This window comes from Culex pipiens, chromosome 2 (assembly GCF_016801865.2).
Source record: "Culex pipiens pallens isolate TS chromosome 2, TS_CPP_V2, whole genome shotgun sequence".
Classification (NCBI taxonomy): Eukaryota; Metazoa; Arthropoda; class Insecta; order Diptera; family Culicidae; genus Culex; species Culex pipiens.
Genome location: NC_068938.1, coordinates 146,093,908 through 146,118,002, shown reverse-complemented (window position 1 = coordinate 146,118,002; position 24,095 = coordinate 146,093,908). Strand labels below are relative to the sequence as shown.

Below are 24,095 nucleotides of genomic sequence, written 5' to 3'. Positions count from 1 at the left end.
TTGCTTTGGAGAATTTGAACGGTTCGCGTCGCGGTAAACAAGCCGGATTTTCGTTGCCGTTTCCGTCTTTGTTTCCCCCCCGATTGTGTGTGTATTTCGACCCGGGTGATTTCGGGATGTTTGACAGTTGCTTTGGAGAATTTGAACGGTTCGCGTCGCGGTAAACAAGCCGGATTTTCGTTGCCGTTTCCGTCTATGTTTCCCCCCCGATTGTGTGTGTATTTCGACCCGGGTGATTTCGGGATGTTTGACAGTTGCTTTGGAGAATTTGAACGGTTCGCGTCGCGGTAAACAAGCCGGATTTTCGTTGCCGTTTCCGTCTTTGTTTCCCCCCCGATTGTGTGTGTTTTTTGGTCCGAGCGGTTTCGCGTTTTCGCATTTTATTTGGTTTTATCTTTCCACAGCCGGCTGTCTAAGATTGAATCATTTATGCTAAACTCAACACCAAATAACCGGGAATAATCTCATCCGCATCCTCCGACTGTTTGCCTTGAGAATGCATAATACATCACATCATTAAACAAAATTTATTGATTATTGGGTCGCATCATCATCCTTTATGATGAATCCTGGCCATTACCCTTTCCCACTAACAAAATCCCAAGTAGAAGTAGTTTTCCGGCACACGTGAGGGTGTGGATATCGTATAGAACCCACCCTTTGTAGCAACCTGTGCTAACTAACATTCCCGTCCCAATCCCCCCGAGATCTACAAACTGACATGGCGGGCGCCGTTGGTGGCCAATGACTGTTACCTATTTGCTTCAGATCTAGTTTTAATGATCTTGATGTTTTATCTTTTCAACGCATTCATACATGCTGTTGATAAGGGAAACACCATTAGATCGTTTAAGCGTATGGTCAGTTGTATTGATAGGATAGTACGGTCCTGTTCAGCAACGGAGAAGGACAACCATGGGTGGTCTCTCATGCTCATGCTCATGCTCAATCCAGCCTCGATTACACAACTCGACATTTTTAAAGTTGTTGTCAATAAACGACAGATTTGAATTTTAGTGAATTACCTGCCATTGAAGAAAATAGTAAATTTCGGGTATAAGTGCTATGGAATTATTTTAAGCAACCATGCGCACCCCCTCAATGTTGCTACCCCCAAAAATACACGTGGGTGCGCTTGGTTGCTCAAGATTTATACTCGAAAATTACTGTTTTATTCATTGGCAGGACATTCACTGAAAATCTAATCTGTTGTTTGGATTATCAGAGGGTACACCTTCAAAAATGTCGAGTTGTGTTATCCGAAGTTTCGATTGCCAGAAATTCAAACTTTCAAAGGAACTTGGGATAATAAAAAAAATTGAATATTCAAATTTCTCATTTTAAGTTTAATTTCGATTTCAGCGATCCCGTATCAGTCAATTTTAAGTGGTGGATTGCCTGTTACATTAACACTTTTTCACAATATTGTATTGCTGCCATATTGGACAGTTTAACTTATTATTAGGGAAAGTGAATTTTCAGTGTTCAAAATCACATTTTCAGATCATTTCAGAGTTTATCTAAGTCCTGAAAAATTGTCACGATACTTCAATATTGAGGTGGATAGTTCCCGTGGAAGATAAAAAATACATTCTTTTGTTTCCTGATCAGATTTTGAATATATTTTTGAAGAATTCATTACAGATTATTGGCTGGAAAATATTGTTAAATTTTGCTCAAAAAATGTAAAAAGATTATTTTTTTTCAAATGTGCAACAACTTTTTAGCTTGATTAGCTGGATATTAAAAAAAACAGTTCAAAAAATGAATACGCATGCCCTACATTTTGTTTCACAATAAAATATACATGGTGCTCATTCATAAACCACGTGGAAACTTTTTTGGAAATTGGGAAAAGTTTTTTTGTGTTACGTTCAAGTTTAGTGAAGATTATTTAAACATTTTTGAAAAATTGTATGTAATGAAAAGCTTTAAAAGTAGTTTCTGTAATTTCAACATAAGATTTTCAGAGATATTTTATCAATTTTCACGTGCCGCGAAATTTCCGTGAAATTTTGTATTTTGAAATAAGGGTCCCCGTGAAATTTGCAATTTATGAGCGTGAAAAATCACTAAGCCTACTTATTATTATTGCAAATTGTACTAATAGTTGCCGAGATATCGTCAGTTGATCAATTAAGCCCAATTAGATGACACAGCAACTAACTGCCACAATTTAAAAGTCCAAAGAGCAAAATGTTTCGGGTTTGCTAAAATAGTTCCCAGTTTTCCCGAAATTTACAAAAAAGTTCCAGCTTTCAAAATGATTATGCGACCAGATATATGAACACAATTTTCGATAATCTAAAATATAATTATTTTTACCCTAAATTGTATTCCTCAATGGAACTAAACTTTAAATTAGTTTTATTTGAAACTGAAGCATCTTATGAAAAATTAATTTTGTAAACAAGTAATAATACATTTCCAATACTTTAGAAAATTGGATTTTTTGAAGGATTCATAAGGCCAGTGTTATTTTATTTCAATGCTTGAAAAGGGATCTATCACTGAACGGGACTGCTCGATATTCGATAGAACTTTCTGTCAGCGATCATTTCCCAAAACGATATTTGATCGCTGACACACAACGCCTATCATGACCGTCATTGCTTGGCGACAGTCGATGAACGTAAACACGAAGACGAAACGAACGAAAAATGAGCACCACTCAAGCAGCCGCCCGAACGAGACAACGTGCTCTTTCTCTTTCTCTCGCTTTTGTCTCTCTCTTCCTAGTGTATGCTGCGTGGTGACAGGAGTCATATGAATGCTATCATTGGAGAGATGATCGGAATCTCGGTAAAATGTCAAACGATCGCTCTCTAAGCGATTTTTCTCCGGGAGGGAAGTCAATGATTGTGTGAGTGACTTTGCGTAGCACTCATTCCTTTGTGTGTGAAACGAACGAAAGTAGAATGTAAAAATCAGGTTGTCGTGGTGAAGACGATTGGGGTGTTCTGTCAGCTATCACAAACAAAGTCGAAATTTCGCAAGCCCTGTTTTATTTAAACCCCTCCAAAATGTTTCCGAAATATTAAGAGTAAAAAAATGTATTAAACTTAATCATGAATGAAAAATTTGTAAAATTTTTTGCCAAAAAAGTATATTAATTTGAATTACGAGTCATGGTTTAAGTATTTGACTGAAATAAGTGTTTTAAAATGCATTATACACGTGTACAGTTGTTTTGCAAGCATTAGTTTCCAAAATATCTAAATATTGATAAACTATTTGTTTTTTTTTTTGCGAAAAAATATTGGAATATCATAAAAATTAAAAATATTTGTAAACAAGCTCAAACATGCTCAAAAATGCATTTAATCTTGTTTTTAGTCGACTAGAAACCATCCATAAAATACGTGGGCACTTTTTTAAAATTATATATGTCATTTTATTTGAACTTTAATGTACTTTTCGAATCTGCAACAACCCAAAGAGGTAATGGTTTCATTTTAAAATTAAGTGTATTTGTCATTTCTATAAGTACTTTTCAGAGTGTAACAATGATCTACAAAGTTGTAGAGCAGATAAAAACGATAAATTTTGTTTTTTGGTGTTTGCATGTATTTTTCAAGAGTTATCAGAATTTACAAAAAAGTTTTTTGAAAAAAATATGATTTTGACAATTTTTTACCAGTTTTTCAAAGTTTTGACCACTAAAACTCAATTGAGTGCCTTTGGAAGTATTTTTTTCGGAAAGTTCAACAAATTTTGCATAAGAATCTTTTTGACGTTTATTATGGTTCGTGCACTTCTTGAATGTGTGATTTTTTTTAAATAAAGGTTCAATCCAGATAACGTCATGATTCGAAATCCGGACACTTAGTAGCATATCATTTTTGTTATAGCTGACAAAAAATCATGTAATAAGTTGGAAATGAAGAAATATCATCAGGATGTAGTATTAACAGTCAGTTTTAAGAGAATGCATGCAAAATATGTCTTTTCTAACAATTTTTCGTCAGAATTTGAAAATTAAAATGACTTGTTGTGCTTCGAATCCCGGACACTGATAAAAGCTGATTCGAAATCCGGACACTTTTGCTTCGAATTCCGGACACTCGTTTTCGCTAACGAATCGCACAAATTTGGACTGACTTGTTAGTGAATGGCATTCTTTAGGTCTCAAATAAGCTGTTAACATCAAAACAATCGATATTTTATATAAAAATTTGCTAGAATTTAAGAAAATCAAAACCATAAATTTCTGCTTTGCCTTCCCGGTGCTTCGGACGCCTATGAAATATTTCACGTGAAATGTTTCGCATTTTTGGTAATCTTATAATTTTATTTTATTTTATTGTTTTGACATTAACTACAGCATTCAAACAAACTTTAAATGAAAGTTGATGTTAGAATTCATCAAATAACACAGTTTTGACATTCATAATGCGAACTTATATCCAAATAATTGATAAAACAAGATGAGGTGTCCGGATTTCGAAGCGTCCGGGAATTCGAATCATGACGTTATTGCCGATCATCAAAAAAAATATTATTTTTAGAAAAAATCCTGATTTTAGCAACGAATAAGGTTGAAATTTATTTTTATTATTTTTCTTTCATATATCCCTTACCCAGGATCGAGGGATAAAATTTAAAAAAAATCATGATTATTTTCTCGCAGAAAATATTAAAAAAAATCTCAGTACAATCAGCATACAGGCTTCGATCCAAAAATTAGCCAAAAATACATATTCAAATCAATTTTGGATCATCAAAAAGCATTGAAAAGAAGAACTCGAAGAAAAATAATTGGCGTGTAATGATTTTACTTTTTATGCGACTTTGCCAATGTGAATATGTGAAAAAGAGCAAAAAAAAAAAAAAAAAGAAAAAGTAACCTGAAAATATGAAAAACATCAAATAACAAAAGATAATGATTAGAAGTTAATATAGACAAATAATGTTTAACAAAAATCGAAAAAGATTAAGGCAAATAAAAAATAATGTTCTAAAATTAAATGAAAAAAAAAAACATAAAACTATTGCTATTGAAATTAAAATTCACTATTTAAAAAAAATTGAAGCACCAGGTACATGTCGCTTATTGATTTTACTGTTTGAAAGAATGCTATTTCACAACCCGGTGTACCTATCCCACCCTTAACTCTTCATTGTTTATGATTTATGGCATTCCTGGCGAAGTGTCACTCGACACCGTCGACCGGCTTTCAAAGTGAGACATTTCACTGCTCCTCACCGCGCCCGAGAAGACTGATGGACAACGAAGGAAAACGAAACGATGATGTGTTGTATAATCGTGTGTCAAACAAGGTGGGGTCAGGAAGTTGGTTAGGAAGATGCGGGATAGGAAATTGGAGCGCCTCGTGTTGATGTTGGCCGGAGATAAAAATAAAGAGACTAGTGGCTATACCTGTGTAGAAAATTGTAGGTTTATCGAGACTCGTGTAATACTGCACATGACCTGGAAATGTCACCCGACTATGACTATACAGCAGATGAGGAGGTGGTCTTCGGTGGTAATGTAAGAAAATGGTGCTATCTACGATGTGGTTATCAACTTCTAGACACAGCTGAGATACTGACTAGGGACAAACGGCTCCTCAGCACATTTGCTGATAGCGATATATGCTGAGTAACGACCTCCTCCAGGCTGTTTATCTAATTGAATTGAGTGCAGTTGAAAACAGTTGGTTATGCAGTGTCACTAACCTTCGAAGTCAATGGAAGTTTGAGCACGTACTTATTAAAGGTTAATGACTCCATGAGGTACGATTTCTATCAGCATTTGAGGAATGAATATTTTTTGTGTACAGTAAAACACCGAAAGTCTGACTCTTTATAGATTGACACTTTTTTAATTTTTAAATGCAAAAAATAATAAGTGAAAAACTGTTACTTTTTATATCGCTTTCAACAAATTGAACTAAACGTGTAAGATTTCAATTTAGAAATCAAATTGAAAAAATGCAGGAAATTCCGTCGTGAAACTACTTACTTTCCCTGTCATTCTTGAACGACGAAATAGCCTACTTTTCTGTACCAAAAATAACTGAATCGAGTAGCAACAAATTTCAAAATAAATGCTGAAAAGTTCTATTTTTTAGCACTAAAATGGGTGCTGAAAAGTTGAACTTTTCAGCACTTGTTTCGAAAAGTACCACTTTTCAACATATTTTTTATTTAAACGATTTATTGACAAAATACATGAAAATTTGACTAGAAATTTCATTGAATGGGTATTTTTCGGAATTGCAAAAAATGTTGTAACGTCATGATTCGAAATCCGGACACTTAGTAGCATATCATTTTTGTTATAGCTGGCAAAAAATCATGTAATAAGTTGGAAATGTAGAAATATCATCATCGGCTTTGATCAGGATGTAGTATAAACAGTCAGTTTCAAGAAAATACATGCAAAATATCTCTTTTCTAAAAATTTACCATCAGAATTTTAAAAATTAAAATGACTTGTTGTGCTTCGAATCCCGGACACTGATAAAAGCTGATTCGAAATCCGGACACTTTTGCTTCGAATTCCGGACACTCGATTTTACTTATGAATCGCACAAATTTGGACCGAAATATTGCGCAATTCCCACTAACTTGGACTTTGCACTAAATTATTGCTATCGATCGCACTATTGCGACCTGTCACTCTGGCTTGGGAAATTTTAAATTTCCTCAAAAAAGATCAAAGCGAGCCAAGGTATATCGCTTGTTTTTCAGCTGTCATTCGCAATTTTGAAGTGCGAATGTCCAGTTTGGTGGAAACTGCGACTGAGAATGTAAATAAACAACGAGCGGTTGCCTAGATTTTTGAATTTTTGCTGTCAAAAGTGCTATAGAAAAGTGCGGACCAAATCCAAGTTGCAGTGCAAGGATCAATATTAGTGAATGGCATTCTTTAGGTCTCAAATAAGCTGTTCACATCAAAACAATCGATAGTTTATATAAAAATTTGCTAGAATTTAAGGAAATCGAAACCATAAATTTCGGCTTTGCCTTCCCGGTGCTTCGAACGCCTATGAAATATTTCAAGCGAAATGTTTCGCATTTTTGGTAAACTTATAATTTTATTGTATTTAATTGTTTTGGCATTAACTACAGCGTTCAAACAAACTTTAAATGAAAGTTGATGTTGGAATTCATCAAATAACACAGTTTCGACATTCATAATGCGAACTTTTATCCAAATAATTGATAAAACAAGTTGAAGTGTCCGGGTTTCGAAGCGTCCGGGAATTCGAATCATGACGTTATGGAACTCGTTGCAAAATTTGATTTTTTTTTCAGCACTCTACGTATATATCCAACTCGGTATCCAACTCCAATAAGGTGTGAAAGGGATACACTCTAGCCTAAAAAAGTTATGTGCCCTAATGAAATGGCAAGCACGAAATGTACGACTCGTGCTGAAAAAAACCTCTTTTTGCCACTTGTTGCATAAACTACTATATGAATGTTTTAATTTTCAAATATGTTTTAGATTTCAAAAAACGCCATCTTTTCAACAAAGCAATAAGCTGATCAAAATATGTTTAAAAAAAAAACTAAAGTGGAATAACCAGTTGGGTGTATTAATCCCATCCATCATTTTATATCTCACCACAAAACAATCAGTGGCACCATCAATACCACTAAACCCGCAATGGATAGCGTGATGTCGCACAATAAAACGTGCTGAATCAACGCTCTTTGGTGCCACCACCACCACCGGTGGTGACTAATGGCGACGTGACACGACATTCGCCTTTAATTTCACCACTGTGACGTCATGTCGCACTCGCGGGGTTCAACCCGTTCATGGTGACTTGGCGATTTACGTTCAACGCGGGGACAAATTGATTATGAATAGGTTTGCGTGTAAAAGATTGTGTCGACAGCAGCGTAGATTGGTGACACGAAAAATTAATTATCTCTTTCAAAGCACAGATTAGCACAGATGTTGGAATACTAAAAAGTCAGAGGGGGATTAGCTCCAAGAATAAACAAACATGATCTCCGTTGATGGGTGGAGGTTGGATTTTTGTTTTATGTTTGTTTTGACACGAGTGTCGTTGTTGTTTTTTTTGTTCACGTTTTTATGGAAGGACAAAAAGTGTTGTTGAATGTTTTAGAGTGTAGATATGTGATGTTTTCCTTTTAGAAGTGTAAAACAACAAGTGCTGGAAATTTTTGTTTTGTCTAAATCTTTGCATCATTGTATTTAATCTCAGTATTGACAATCAATGAGATCAGAATTGTTTCAAGGATAGTTATATAAGTCGTATACCATGTATTTACAACACTAATTTATAATTTTCAAGAGAAAACACTGCTTTATACGTGTCCCTTCATCATGATGTATTAATGCGCCGATGATCGGTACAAGTTAGCCCAATTAGCGTTGCATACTTTGATACTGCTTCCGGTGCATTTCTCCGTTGCACATTCCTTGATGTCACACATCACTTGTCACACCGAAAACCGACACTACTATATCCGGGGACATATTACAAATTGAGAGCGGAAATCAATGGCCAACTCTTGCCACACCGACCATTGCTGCTGACCTATAATTTCTTCCCCACAACCGCTGCACTTTCAACGGATCGATCCAAATGGAGATTCCACGTTGCACATGCGCCACTAATTGGCAGCCTTTGGGGTTTAATTGCAGTTATTCGTTGCGCTGTCAGGCGGTAAACGAATCCCGCAAGCGATTATATGCGAACATGGAATCGTGGGATTTAACGATGGATATTTGGTTTGATTGATATTTGATATTTTGATGAACTTAGATCAGCAGGATTAGTAGAGAAGTGGGGAGAAAAAGGTTGCCTTTGGTTTGAATGGAGTGAACGAATATTGCGAAGAAACTAATTTTTCTTTTCTAGATGAATGGTTGGTGGCTAAACAAAATTGTATAGCCTCTGCCATTTTGTTGCTCGACTGAAATGTGGCACATGTCATTTTGAGGAAAATTTAATGCACTTTTCGAATCTACAGAAACCCAGATTAGGGATCGCCGTGTCACCAGAGAGAAGGTGGTGTCCAGGGAAGGTATTTGCTGATGGGCCTCCAAAAAGTTTTTTTTTAATTTATTTCCTTCCAGTTAAGGAATTTACTATAATCATGTATGGAGCACTTGTAGATATTTTACTAATGAACAACTTTGTAGAACATTGTTTTGTTCTAAACTGAATGCTGTTGACATTAGAGCGTAAACAAAAATCCCCTCACCATCGCGAGTGAGGGACGCCGATGGTGGCATTTTTAGACATTGTTTACGCTCTAGTGTCAACAGCATTCACTTTGGAACAAAACAATGTTCTACAAATTGTCCGTTTGTACAAAATCTACAATTGCTTCATTCATCAGTATAGTGAATTCTGTAACTGGAAGGTAATAAACCAAACGAGAGCTTCGCGATGGTTTTTTGCCATTTACCATCCCTGGTGGTGTCACATTCACCAACGTGATGTAATATAGTAGCTTAATGTAGATCAAGGTAACCTTCGACTAAGTAAGCTGGTCAGGTGAAAACAATGTAATAGGTATTACGTTACTTCTCGATAAAGCAATTAATCTCAAGAAATATCTTTAAAATAACCTATGCAATGAATTTATCAATAAATAAATTCAATTCCTTGATATTTCACAACATTTTGACTTTCAGCGGAAAGGTATTTTTGATTCATGACAATCGTGGTGATTATGGCAATCAATCGTAATTTCTTAACCCTCTACAACCCAACCTTTAGACGGGCTTCGATTTAAAAAACCGCCAAAAATCCATTTTTCAACCAATTTTTGATCTTTAAAAAGCAATGGAAAGAAGAACTCTTAAAGTTTTAGAAAATTTTAGGGGTTGCAAGTTTAACTTGTTTTATGTGACTTTGCCAATGTTTTTAAAAATGTAATTTTTTTAGGGGTCAACTTTGGCTGTGTTTTTTACTAACATTTCCTATATTTTAAGTAAAAAGAAGTATGCAGTAATTTTTCTAGTGTCTCAGACTATGCCTCTACGCATTTTTTACAATTTAAATGATAATGGTGCCATTTTATAGCAAAAAATGTGACAAAAAAGCAAAAAATTGAAAAAGTGACTGTAAAAAATGAAAAAATTAGATAGGCAAAAGGTAATGATAGGAGGTGGTAGAATAGGCCAAATACTACCAAAAACAAACAAAAACTAAACAAGGTGAGTGCAAATTAAAATACTAAAAATGATACAAGCAAAACATAAAACAAGAGAAGTAAAGTTTTTCGTAGAACAAAAGTTGCTCAAAATGACCTCCTGAACACGGGAAAAAAAATCGAAAAAAAATTGGGCAGTAGAAGGTTAACTATCGAACGAGATTTGTCAATGTTAAGATTTCAATGTACCGTAAACTGGGGTGACTTTGATAGCCTGGGGTGACATTGATAGAAATTTGATTTGGCCACTAATTTTGATACATCCAATGTAACAGTCATATTTTTGCATATATGTTAGTTGTTAGATATTAAGCTATCCCTTAATGCTTACATACTCAAAATTCTCAAAAATGTTTAGATATTCATATTAATTTGACGGGCATTTGAAAAACCTATCAAAGTCACCCCAGCTTACGGTACCATCGACAAATTACAAGAAATGTTTAAAAATATTTTTTTGTGATGTTTTTCCGGCCTTAGAAAGTTGCAAATATTTTTCAAAGCATATGTCGCCCCCCCCCCGTCCCTTCAAAGTCGGCCCGAAAAATCAGGGGTGAAAAATATTCTGAAACATAAAAATATATAATACATTTTCCTGCGTGCGCCTAAAAATTCAAAAAAAAAATTAAGAGTTTCTGAAACCTTAATAGTAGTTTTTGCAATTCCGCTGTAAAACTGTCAACTTTTCCTGTCCTTCTGGAGAAACGAAACGGCCTACTTTTCCCTACCAAAAATAACAGAAAGGAAAATTAATACCTTTCAATACCAGTGCTGAAAAGTTCTACTTTTCAGCACTGAAATGGGTGCTGAAAAGTTGAACTTTTCAACACTATTATTGAAAAGTAACATTTTTAAATATTTTTTTGTTTTGAACGGTGAATTTAATAAACACATGAATGTTTGACATAAAATTCCATTCAAGAAGCGTTTTTCGGAATTGCAAAAAATGTTGTAAGCAACTCGTTGCAAAACTTGATTTTTTCAGCACTCGTCGTATTTATCCAACTCGGTAAACCTCGTTGGATAAATGTACGACTCGTGCTGAAAAAATCTTCTTTTTGCAACTTGTTGCATAAACTACTATTATGCAACAAGTTGCAAAAAGAGGATTTTTTCAGCACGAGTCGTACATTTATCCTGAAATGCTGAAAAAATCAAGTTTTGCAACGAGTTCCAAAAAACATTTTTTGCAATTCCGAAAAACACCCATTTAGTGAAATTTTAAGTTAAATTTTCATGTATTTTGTCAATAAATCGTTTAGATCAAAAAATGTTGAAAAGTGTTACTTTTCGAACAAGCGCTGAAAAGTTCAAATTTTCAGCACCCATTTCAGTGCTGAAAAGTAAAACTTTTCAGCATTTATTTTGAAAAGTGTTGCTATTCGATTCTGTTATTTTTTGTACAGAAAAGTAGGCTATTTCGTCGTTCAAGAATGACAGGAAAAGTAAGTAGTTTCACGACTGAATTGCAAAAAGAATTTTTAAAATAAGTAAAAAAAGCAAAAAAATATTTAAAATATCTTCAGATTTTTGAAAACATTCAAAAAATGTAATTAAGAAATAAAAAATAATAATTTAAAAGATTTACAACTCCAAAAAATTTAAATTACAGTGGACTCTCTCGTTGTCGATATTGAAGGGACCGTCAAAAGCGGGAGTTATCAAATTATAACACGAAAAATCAAAGCAATATATTTGAAGGGACTGAAAAATGTATTGACAGCTGGAGCAATATTGATATCGTGAAGATCGACAGCCAGAGATTAGGATTTTTTGAAGTGTTCATCCCTCGACTCTGACCGATAACAAAAGATGTTTGCCCCTCTTTTGTTATCGGTCAGAACAAAAATTACGCACGAGTATAGTTGTTTTTCAATGATTAGTTTCCAAAAATCTAGTTTTAAGGAGAAAATGTTTTTGTGGTACAGTATATTGAAATTTCACAAAAAAAAAACTAATTATTTATAAACTGGTTCTATCAAAACGTATTTGAATTTTTGTGAATTTTTAAAAATTTGAATTTAATTTTTTCAAATTTTAAATTTTTAAAATTGTGTGAAATATATTTGTTATGGTGAAAAGGGTCAACAGTTTGTTAAAATGCACCACAGACTTGATTACAAGTATTGCTCTAGACTTTATTTTTTTGTCCGCTAACAACAAATGGTTTGATTGATGGTTTGTAGAAGTTTGGTGATTTGTTTTATGTCTGTAACTATTTTATTCTATAGTCTTACATATCGTACATAACTCATTGTCAAAGACATTAAATTGAAGTATTTCTTTAAATTAGGTTGGAATTTTCTTGCTGCTCAAAGCATACAATCAATGAAAGAACATTTTCTTATGAAAATATTAACACCAAATTTTTTTTAATAATAATAATTTCTCAAATTTTTTTTTAAAAAAAATCTTCTGGACAGATTAAGTAATCAGTTGAATTGTGGCTCATTCAAGCTTGGTTTTTAATCCAATATTTGGTTATTTTTTAAGCTCGCTATTTGTAGCTGAACTCTGGTTTTAAAGTCATTTAAAATTCCATTAAAATAATCAACGGACAAGATCCTACATGTTTACACTTTGTAAACGTTTCCAACTTTAAACCACCCACCACGCTGCGCTTTCGGCAAATCTAAAAGCCAACAAATCATATACTGTGGGATGCATTCCGTGTATGAACCGTGTTGTTTTTGAAACGTCGTAAATCAGACGAAAATCGATCTGCCGAGACTTTCCCGCAGCGCTGCTGTGATGGAAATATGAGAGCACTTTTCCACGGCGACCTTTTCCCAGCGGCGTGGGGTTTGCTGCATCCGTTTTGGCTTATTTATAGCCCCCTTCCTTTGGGTTCGGCACTTTCCAATTGCACTTTTTATTTGGGCGATTTGCCAAACAAATCACGATGTTACGAAACTGGTCTGAAATGGTTTCCCCGCTCTCACTTTCGTTCCAGCTGACGGATTGTCTGCGGTCCACGTTTGCCGAGGCCGAACTCGTCGAAGGGCAGCCACGGTTGGTGACCCGCCGGAACAATGACCTGCAGGAAAAGGTCCAGGAGCACCAGCGGACGGACATCAAAATTGGCGCCAAGATCTTCCTCAATCAGTACACCGAGGGTGGCCTCGCGGAGGCCGTCGAGAAGCTGTTTGACACGTTGAACGTGTCCTTTCTGGACAATCTGATCCTGGCCTATCACCCGAGGTCGGCGGCAACGGACAACGGAGTTGAATCGAACGGCGAGGTCAAGGAGGGCGTAATTGAGTGGGCCGTCGGTACGGACAATGCGGTCAACCAGCTGAAGAAGCTGTGGAGCACGTTGGAGCGATACGCCGCTGATGGGAAGATTGGACAACTGGGCATTGCCGATCTGGACGTGGAGTCGTTGCGGGATCTGTTTGAGGCGTCGAGCGTGCATCCGACCATTGCGCAGATTAACCTGGCGGCGTGTTGTGTGGTGCCACCGCAGCTGCAGGAGTACTGCGGGCAGAACGATATTCAGCTGCTGACGCACAGTGATCCGCAAGGTAAGAAACAAATCATTTGATTGTAAATTAAACCGTTTTAAACCTTCATTATTGTCCAACCATCAAGCATTTAGATGGGCTTCAATGAAATTCGGAGCGTCAAATAGGCTTGGGGTTTGATTTGTTTCGTGTAACTTTGTGAATCTGTTGAAAAATTAAATTCCTCCGAGGAGGTGGAAATTTTTCGAACCTTTGGATTGTGCGTCAACATATTAAAATATTCAAATCAAAAAAGAATAACATACATCACAAGAAATGACCCTATTTACATGATAATTAAAAAAAAAGATTGAAAAATGGTCATATGACGGTATAATACTACCTGGAAATTTCATATGTTGTTTTAATTCTTTTCCTAAAGCTTGTGGACCTCAATATAAGAGTATTATCAATAAATCCGACTTAAACATTTTTATTGGTTTTCCCGAGCAGTTTCAAGCAAATAATGAAGATGCACAAGAAATCCAATGTATTTTAACATATTGCAGAAATTACTTTCAAAAATCATAAATTTTATAGTTTAGGGGCAGGGGGGGCAGAATGGACCAGGGGGGCAGAATGGGCCACCCTTGGTTTTGGGCTTTAGAATGGATTTAGACCAATTGTAAGGCAAGGGTCTTATAAAGGACGTCAAATAACTTCACCATACCGAAAACGACGTTTGAATTCATTGTATTTTTCGAATTATGAGCAAAAATGTAAATTTATTAGAAAAACCACGCAAATGTTGTTTATTTCGAGGTTTTTAAATAAGCTTTCTAAAAAGTTGGATTGTTTGAAAAAGTTTGCTCAATGCTTATAACGATACTAGATGTTACTATCAAGGTATACAATCAACAACGGAACCTTAAAATCATTTAGAGGCTTGGTGGTGGAAGTGTTAAATTAAAATCCACTTGGGGGCAGAATGGACCACCCTTATCCTGCCTTACAAAAACAATCAAAAGTTATGAAATTTGGATTAAATGGATTATTTCACTCCTGGTAGGTTCACAAACAACGTTTAATGCAACATTAGTTGATGTTTTAGTTGTTTTGATGCTTATTTGTAAAAATAGTGACTTATTTCAACATATTAAAACTATTTTCAAAAATGTTTGTTTTGGTAAGTGACTATTTTTATTAAAGTTGTCTAACTTCATGGAAACTATGTTAGAAAGGTACCTTAAGTCATTTCTTATCTCCCTTCAACGTTGTATTAGACGAAATGGCTTGTTTTTTTAAGGTGGCCCATTCTGCCCCGCAGGGTGGTCCATTCTGCCCCGCACCCTGGCAAAGCAGTCGAAAAAACTTTTTTTTTAAAGTGGCTCAAAAATAGTTTTAAGCTAAAAAATTTCATCAACCAAGTATACAACATTGAAGGGAACATCCCAAAGCATAAGCCTACTACACTGAATTCATAAGTTTTCATGTTTTTCCATGGTTTTTGGCGCATTTTACTTAGGCGGGCCATTCTGCCCCCCCTGCCCCTATTTTGTTCAGCAACAAGTTTGCGAGTTTGGCAAACTGTCAAACACGAAAAAGTGCGAGTTTGTTTGTTTGTTTGCTTGCGATAGTGTAATAGCTCTTTTAGAATATTTTCCAAGTTTTTTTCATTTATTGAAAAACAAGCTTTTCCCGGCAAACTTCGTCTTGCCCTTTTTTGGTTTCTTGACGTTTTAAGCTTGTTTGCTTATTCAGCCTCCTGTGATCAAAATTTGATTTTACGTAACTTTCTCCATACAATTTGCCGATGCTCCGGAATCGGTTACAGAGTGGCCAAAGTGTCAATTAGTTAGCGTATAAACTTTCCTTGGGCTTATACGAACCCAACGCAACAAAGAGCACGTCGATCCGACTCTCCGTATTGAACTGATTCGCGTTCGAACATAACCGTCGAAATTTTTTATATATATAGAAGATAATTTGGTTTTACTTAATTCGATGCCTCTGCGCTCTCTTATGCTAACTAGATAGGAAAAATAGCAAGCTTAATTCAAGAGATCACATATTTTACTTTTAAAAAGGGCAATGTTTCATTTTTGTACATTTTTACATTATTTCAAAAATTAACATTTCTTGAGAATGCTAAATAGAATTAATACATAATTTTCACGAATTTTGAACAGATCAGAAAAAGCATTTTTAAGTATTCGAGTCGTAAATTTATTTTTTTTAAATAATTAAATAAAACATTTTTGAAATAAAGTTAGATTTGGTTTACCCTGTGATCAATTCGTCAAATGCTGTATCAAGTAAGCGAATATCTGTTTTACCCCTAATCTGACAAAATGTAAAAAAATATTTTAATTCATTCTAAATGGCATTTTTTCAGTCAAATTTACAACTTTTTAATTTCTAACGTACGTGAAATTTCTCGAGGATTCCGAATATGTAAAAATTGAGCCCAAAAAGTACCGTCTTCTTGGGCTACAGTGCAACAGTGCAAATATAACGATGTAAAAAGTTTGTTATAGAAAAATCGTAAATCTATGAGAAAAACTGCATTTGACTAAAAAGTTAATTCCGCTCGGCTAATAGTCCATGAATTTCATATTTTTTGACCTATGGGAGTATAGGTGTTGGAGGCTGTTGCAAAAATAAATATTAGGGTTTTAAAAAAATCCATTTTTAACAGTACTTTGCAAAAGCTATAAGAAAAAGTCAAACCAATCTTAGATGTATATAGCACACTTTAAAGTGCTTTAAAAGACATTTAAAAAAAGTTGGAATTGATCAAGTTTTACGCAAAAGGGAGCAATTTTAAGATTTTTCATGTTTTTTGGACCTCAAAATTCAATGCCCGATTTACCACACTTCCCTTTGTCGTAGAGGGCTCATATTTGGCATGAGTTCATCTAATGTATAGACAAACAAACGCTGAAAGTTTCATCCAAATCGGAGCACCTCGATACGACCTCTAGAACAAACCGAGCAAAATCTACAAATACTGCCTCTTAACATTTTTTTTTTATGAAATAAAACCCTGAGTTTTTTTTTATTATGTCAAACGGAAACAGTTCTTTTTTTGCTTTCTATTAGGAAAGGTGATAATCCTGCTCTTAAAATGAATATATTAATTTGACTGGTTCGTCGTTATATGGGACATTCGAAAAAAAAAAAAATCATCTCAATCCTGTTTTTTTGTGCTATTTGGGTTTTGTAGATTTCCAAAAAAGAGTCCACGTGGTTAATGGATGGTCCCTATGGTCCGAATCTTTAATTTGATCATCCTGTGATTAATTTACCAAAACTCCGTTCTAATGAATAAAAAAAAAATGATGATCTGGCAACCCTGTCACAAGTTATGATCACTTAGTGATATCTATGTACTTTTCAAAGCCGGATCCTACTGTATGGAATCTATGTCCGAATCCATCACGAGTCAAAAAGTTTGAAGATCTGGCAACCCTGTCTCGAGTTACGAGCACTTGAGTGATACTTATGTGGGTCATTCTCTGAGAACTCAAAAGGAAATCGGAAAATAGTTGTTCCGATCCCTTTCCGATTTGCGTAAAACTTTGCTCTAAGATGTAATTTTTGTCCCTGATTACGAATCCGAGGTCTATTATCCGATATCTCGTGACGAAGGGGCGGTACGACCCCATCCATTTTTGAACATGCGAAAAAACGCGTTTAAAACATTCGCCATTTTTCATGAAGTTACTGTAAAAAAAATTGTGGTTGTAATTTTGAGGGAGATTTGTATACACTTCCCGCCCGTGTGGATCAATCGGACCGCGCACTGGACTCACAATCCAGAGGTCGTTGGTTCGAATCCCGCGGCGGGCGCTCTAAAATTCTTTGTGTAAATATTGGTAGTCGGCGCCGTCGCTCCGTGCCATACTTTCATACACTTAGGAGCCCAGGGCGGTGAAGTCCTTGTAGATAAAAAGGAAGACACTAGTGGTTGGTACTAGCAATGGTGGCCGACAGCTATAAAGTCAACTTCGTATTGTTATACACTTTTCAAATCTGCAACTACCCAGAAGGGTTAAATTTTCATTTTAACAATAAAAAAATCATTTTAAAATTTCGTGATTCTTGTAACTTTGCAGAGTATTTTTTATAGTGAAAATTGTTTAAAAAGTTGTATAGCAGACAATTTCAAAAAAATAACACCGACTCAACGCGAGGGGAAGCATGGAATTTGGGGTCCCCAGATACACATGTATTTGGATTTTTTTGACAAATATTTAAACAGGGCCGAATGGTTTTTCTCTAAAGTTTGTATCAGTGCTTCCACTTTTCCACTTTTTCTCATCGAAACTAAAGTAGTCGACATCATTTTGCTGGGCGAGATAGGACGCCGTCTATTTTTAGACGATGACTCAGCACTTTTCCACTCTTGCACTTAAAAAACCAGATGGCAGCACAATGTAACGCCATGTGCCTATACAATCTTTGGAGAAAAACCATTCGGCCCTGTCTAAATATTTTTGAAAAAATCCAAATACATGTGTATCTGGGGACCCCAAACTTCAAGCAAAAAAAAAAAAAAACAACTCATATTTATGAAAATTTTATAATAATTTTATTAGAAAAAGTTTAACTTTTGCGGTACTTTTTGAATGTTGTGAATGAACTCCAAGGGAATAAGGTGTTCGGTGAACGTGTTTTCATAAGATTTATTGTATTTTATTTTTGTAAAATACAAATTTTCTTTGCAGCAACAAGCAAAAATAGGTATATATTTTTTAAAGCATTTTAGTTAACATATATTTTTATTTTTTTTTATTTCAGAACTGCTGCCCCGCCAGGTGCTAACCGATCTGGATCTGACCGCGTACCACGCCACCTGGACCACCCGCTACCAGGTGCACATCAAGTGCCGGGGTGTCCTCGCGGCGAAGGGCTTCATCGTCAGCTTGGCGGCCCACAAGTGAATCCTGCGTGCCACACAAAACACTTAACTGCTGTGTCTAAGCTTTTAATATGGTCGAATGTTAGCATGTTTAGAATATAGGAGACAATATACACGTACGAGATGCTTGGTTTAAAGTGACACACACACACCTACAACAAACACACAATCATCAGTCCAACGAAGAATTATAAAACTACAAACTTACACTGACTCACACCAAACACACACACACAAGTTGTTCTTAAAACAGAAAATTAGGGAAGTCACAAGTCGATGTTGTTGTTCTAGACTACCGCACTCACATCGTTGTTAGGCACTGTGCGTGTGTGGTGAGTTCGCTCTAGTACGCGTTCGCGGTTCGTGTCCGTGCTAAGGGTGAGCCATGGCTTAATCACTCCTGATGCTTAACCACTCTGTTTTTCTGTAGTACAAGCGCAAGCACAACTGTGTGTGGTGAAAAAAATTAATTATGAGCAAAATACCTCTACAAGAAGTATCAATGTTAACGAACACTAGATGGCAGTACTGTGTATTTAATACAAACAAAAGAAGTAGAAACTATGTGATGTAGCCGTTATATACAAATATAAAAACATTTCAAGTGAAGCACGTGGACTGTGTGTAGTGAGGATGGAATAACACTTTTTACGTTTAGATGTTATATTAAAAAAATGGTGAGAAAAGGGTTTCGCGAAAGTACGGCGAGGTTAGAATCGAGCGAGCAGTTTTCGTTAAGTTTTATTTTTTACTAGTTTTAGCTAGGGAACTGTATTCTCGATAAGTCGTAAGCATTTCTGTCTTTTAATTTGACCTCTACAATTACTACGAACACAATCTGCCTAGTTAGTTGATGATTTTTCTATACATCCTTAAAGACTATATATTTTAGAATCGACTTTGAGATGCTTTTGGGAAGACACGAACAAAAAAATAAAAATAAAAACAAGCCGCAAACTATTGATGTGGAAACGAAATCGAAAGGAGCACGAGAAATAAAAGGGGTTTCACCGAAACCGAAAACGCAAATTCGCCCAAAATACCATAAATATCACATGCCGAAGCCCGTGTCCCGTTAAGCGAAGCAGACGACTTTTGACCGCGCAGCGGAGGCGCGATAGCAAACTGCCGAAATAATTCCGCGAAATTTGGGCGGATCGAGCGCGCAAAGGACTCGACCGAGGATGCCTGCCTACGGGTGCATAATTTATTGGATTGCAGCGCAAGTCACAACAACGGTGCCGCAACTGGGGAGCGCGCAGCAGCCGACCAGGGCGCAATCGAGACAAGATTAAGCAAATTCCGTGTGTCGCTGGTTGCTGGTTGTCCTTTTGGGTTGCCTTTGAAGGGTCTCGCGATGCGATGCACGGTGAAAAAAATGTATTGATTTAGGAAATAGTTCTCTTCTAATTCGAGAAATTTAATTTTAACTTTTACTCAGGTGAGTATTTTAAGAATTGTATGATAAATTAAACTTAAATTTTGATATATGGTATATTCTTGTTCAGTACATCGATACAATATATCCTGTCCTAAATCATTAGAATGTAAAAAGCATTTCTAGAGTTTTTGAAAAGGTCTTATACTGCCGCTCTAATAATGTCCGTCCCATATGTAAAAACAGCAAGCCGAGAAAAACGGGTGTCGAAGTTGTCCCGCCCATAAGGCTACGTGTTAGAATTTCACGAAAAAGTGGATTTTCTCCGGCTTTCTAGAACAAAGTACTACATTTTATTGATTTTTCTGTTAGTTTACATGATTTTGAACCAAACTGCATCATTACCTCAAAATTGACGAAATTACATATGAGACGGACTAGCTTCGAACGGCAGTATAATCTATTGTGTTTGATATTAAATACAAACAATCAAAAGTTTTTTTGCAATAATTCATTGACATTTTTTTAAATTAAAAATATCCGTAAAAAAAATAGTTCGCCTAATAATTTTGAGATTCAAAATATTCTAGCAAAATTGAATACTTTCATAAGTGTTCATTCATTCATTATATATTTTGAAGATTTGTTTAGCCCGACATTTCAAAATGTCTAAAATAAGTAACCATTCAAAAGGATTAAAAAAATGTCTGAATATTTTTTTATAAAAAAGAGCAGAAAATGTTATTATTTAAACTTTGAACGCATAGTTTCCAAGATATCACGAGTTGAAAATCTAGGACCTAATAGATGACACTAAATTTAAGCATTAAGAGACTGTATCTCAGCATTCAGCAGTCTGATCAACAAAATTAAAAGTAGAAATTTTTCTCAGTTTTTCCAAAATATTTTTTGTTGGCATACTCTCGCTTCAATTGCAAAAACTGAACATTTAAAAAAACACATAAAATAGCTATGAAAATAAGTATTGCATCAAGCATTGAATCATTTTCGATTGCAAATTAGATTTTGCATCTAATAATTATTTTTTTGCAATTCCGTCGTGAAACTACTTACTTTTCCTGTCATTCTTGAACGACGAAAAAGCCTACTTTTCTGTACCAAAAATAACAGAATCGAATAGTAACACTTTTCAAAATAAATGCTGAAAAGTTCTACTTTTCAGCACTGAAATGGGTGCTGAAAAGTAGAACTTTTCAGCACTTGTTTCGAAAAGTAACATTTTTCAACATTTTTTGATGTAAACGATTTATTGACAAAATACATGGAAAATTTGACTTAAAATTTCACTCAATGGGTGTTTTTCGGAATTGCAAAAAATGTTGTATGGAACTCGTTGCAAAACTTGATTTTTTCAGCACTCGTCGTATTTATCCAACTCGGTGAACCTCGTTGGATAAATGTACGACTCGTGCTGAAAAAATCTTCTTTTTGCAACTTGTTGCATAAACTACTATTTAAATGTAGTTTGACAATATTCTAACTTTTTTCTACAAATCGTAAAGTTACTCAAAAACATCAATTAAATTGAATAAACAAAATTATTATTTTTGAAAAGTATTGAGAGTACAAATTCATGGTCATTAGCATTTTCTTTTACAATTTTTGATTAGCTTTCAAGTAAAAGGTATTTCAAGTAAAAAAATCGCTTTTTTGCAATTTAAAAATTTAATATAAAGGAAAAGCCCTTCCACAAAATATATTCGAAAAGCTAAAAAAAACTGTTGAAATGATTTGTTTGCCAAATAATAACAATTTCTGTAAAATGGTTGTTCCTAAAAAACAATCGCAAAATATTACCATTTCAAGCTTTTTTTTGGCCGAGCTACCGTGGCCGTGAGGTTACGAGTTTCGCCTTGTAAGCGGAAGGTAACGGGTTCGATTCCTGTATGGCTTGGCAAAAGCAGATCCCTTAAAAGGAGTAAATCTGCTCACTGGGAATACTGAACGGTAGGGGATGGGTTTCAAATAGCGGCGTGCTGGGTGAGTTCGGTTAGAAATGATAAAGTTAAAAAAATACTTTGCTATTCTTAAACAGGACCTGTCTCATCAGCAGCAGCATCCGACTGCTTGCCTTGAAATTAAAAATATAACCCTCAAACACAATATCTAAATGGTCACAACGCATACCGCTTACCGCGTACCCTAGACCTTTTACCTTCTCAAAAAATTATCAAACTCCAAGAAAAACTTATATGGTGACTCCTTGAAGATTTTCCCTTGTCCCCTTAAATAAGTGGAGCATCAACACTTCTCGGTTTCCAAACCCGTTTTTCTTTCTTGGTGCGCGGTGAAGATGGGAGCAATGGCAATGTCCAGGATCAGTTCAGGTGGAGTTGGTTTCATTCCTCATTACCAATTCCTAGGCAACCTGTCCTTGAAAATCATCACATCACATGGCGAAATCCAGTCTGCGATCCGCTAAAATCACTGTCTCCAAGCGAAGCGAAGAGTATCAAACTTCACATTTTTAACGGCTGGAAAAACAAATTTGCAGCCAGTTGGTCGTATAATTTGTTAATTATACCTATTTAAAGATGATAGATTAACAAATTGGATGTTACGATATTTCGGAACTGGATCTTTCAATTTGGCTGAAATTTTTGGGGAAGGCGCTGAAGATTAACTCAATATGCATGATGATGCCGAATTTTGAAATTTGATGTTCAGAAAGAACAGAATATTTTTGATTCTGTAAATGAAAAAAAAACATGAAAATATTTTTATCATTTTTTGTAAAGAAGCTGTTTTTCGAGTCTTTACCCAAAATTTGAGCCGATTTGGTTAAATTAGTGATGAGATATCGTGGCACCTTTTTTTTAACTGGCTACATAAAATAAGTGTATCTCAGAAATGATTCGACCAAATGTCTTCAAATTTGTTTTTTTCAGCAGTTAGCAGCAGTTGATGGCCTAAAATAGATTAAAAATTGTTTAAACAATTTATATCAACTCAGATATCTAAATAAGGTTATTTTAAGATATGCTGAAATATTAAAATAATTTATCTGACACAGTTTCAAACTTATAAACTTAGACCTTGCATTGTATTGTTTGAATCTATAGTTTACAAAAAGGTCATATTTTGGATAAATTATTGTTTACTTGTATTCAAATACAACAAGATTTTTTTTCTGTGTACGAAAACCCAGTAAGCGAAGAAGGGCGGGAAGTGGGCCCAAATGTAAGGACCCGAAGCAAATCGGAGGCCCCGAAAAGGTAGCCTAACGATGAAATATGTTTCATTCATCTGTAGCATTCATTCATCAAATGTTGTCACCCTTTTGCACTGGCACTGGACACTGGCCCAATCGACAATCGGTCCCTCCCCTCGATTTTGTCCGCCCAGCATCAGCCGGCCGTGTAATTTAATTCCAATGCGTCAAGAGGATTTTATTTGAGCGAAATTTCATTCACGATCCCGCGCGGCTGTCGTTCGGCTGTTTTAGTTATGTTTTATTGGTGCACAAGGAAATTCGGGCGATTTTGCCTGCATGATTTATGGAGTTCTGGATCGGGGAATGGCCTGAAGGTAGGACGCGGAGGGGCGAGCTGATTGATTTCTGCTGGTGGGATATTTCAACTATTTGCACTGACATTTTTGTTGTCTTTTTGTTGTTTTGTGAGAGTATTCTTAAGACTAAACCAAGCACTCACCTCCACTATAGAAGAGCTTACTGCTTGGTAAATTCGATTCATCGTGCGTATTATTTCGTCAAAAGGTAAAATCACTTAGTTTAAAGTTAAAATTGAACAAGAAAAAACAAAAATAGGTCAAATTTGCTTAGGACAAAACACAACCTTTGCGGTCAGTTAATAAAACAATTGCTGCAATGTGATCCACAATTTCTATTGTTACTTACGTTTTGTTTATAAAACCAAGGGAGGCACGGTTGCCGATTTAAAATAGATAGATGTGTTATCCCTTGAATGCCTATGCAGGATTGCTGATTGTGTGTTTTTTAAATACTATCCCGAATAAATCAGTGTGCCTAACAACTAATTCCCCATAAAGTAAAAATTATTTGTGGTCTAGTGAACTATACCACAAACAGTTTTCACTACATGGGAAATTAGTTGTTAGGCACACCGATTTTATTAGGGATGTCTAAGCCTTTGTGATGTGGTGATGTGTTTTGTGTTTCAAACGTTAGATAATTCCAAATTTATTCTCAAGTATGCAA

At 35.4% G+C, this 24,095-nt stretch overlaps 2 protein-coding genes across 2 annotated transcripts in view; one reads left to right on the top strand and one right to left on the bottom strand.

Moving 5' to 3' along the window:
- The window catches only part of LOC120414870 (glutamate--cysteine ligase regulatory subunit), a 33,980-nt gene extending 14,435 nt beyond the window's left edge, over positions 1 to 19,545 (top strand). Inside the window, exons 2-3 of the mRNA XM_039576189.2 lie at positions 13,103 to 13,673; positions 18,396 to 19,545. Of these exons, the coding sequence (XP_039432123.1) occupies positions 13,103 to 13,673; positions 18,396 to 18,538 (714 nt within the window). The 3' untranslated portion in view covers positions 18,539 to 19,545. The remainder of the gene's footprint in view (positions 1 to 13,102; positions 13,674 to 18,395) is intronic.
- LOC120414869 (uncharacterized) overlaps positions 1 to 23,625 on the bottom strand; it is a 50,682-nt gene extending 27,057 nt beyond the window's left edge. The window contains exon 1 of the mRNA XM_039576188.2: positions 23,569 to 23,625. Within this exon, the coding sequence (XP_039432122.1) occupies positions 23,569 to 23,610 (42 nt within the window). The 5' untranslated portion in view covers positions 23,611 to 23,625. The remainder of the gene's footprint in view (positions 1 to 23,568) is intronic.
- Positions 23,626 to 24,095: the final 470 nt, after the last annotated feature.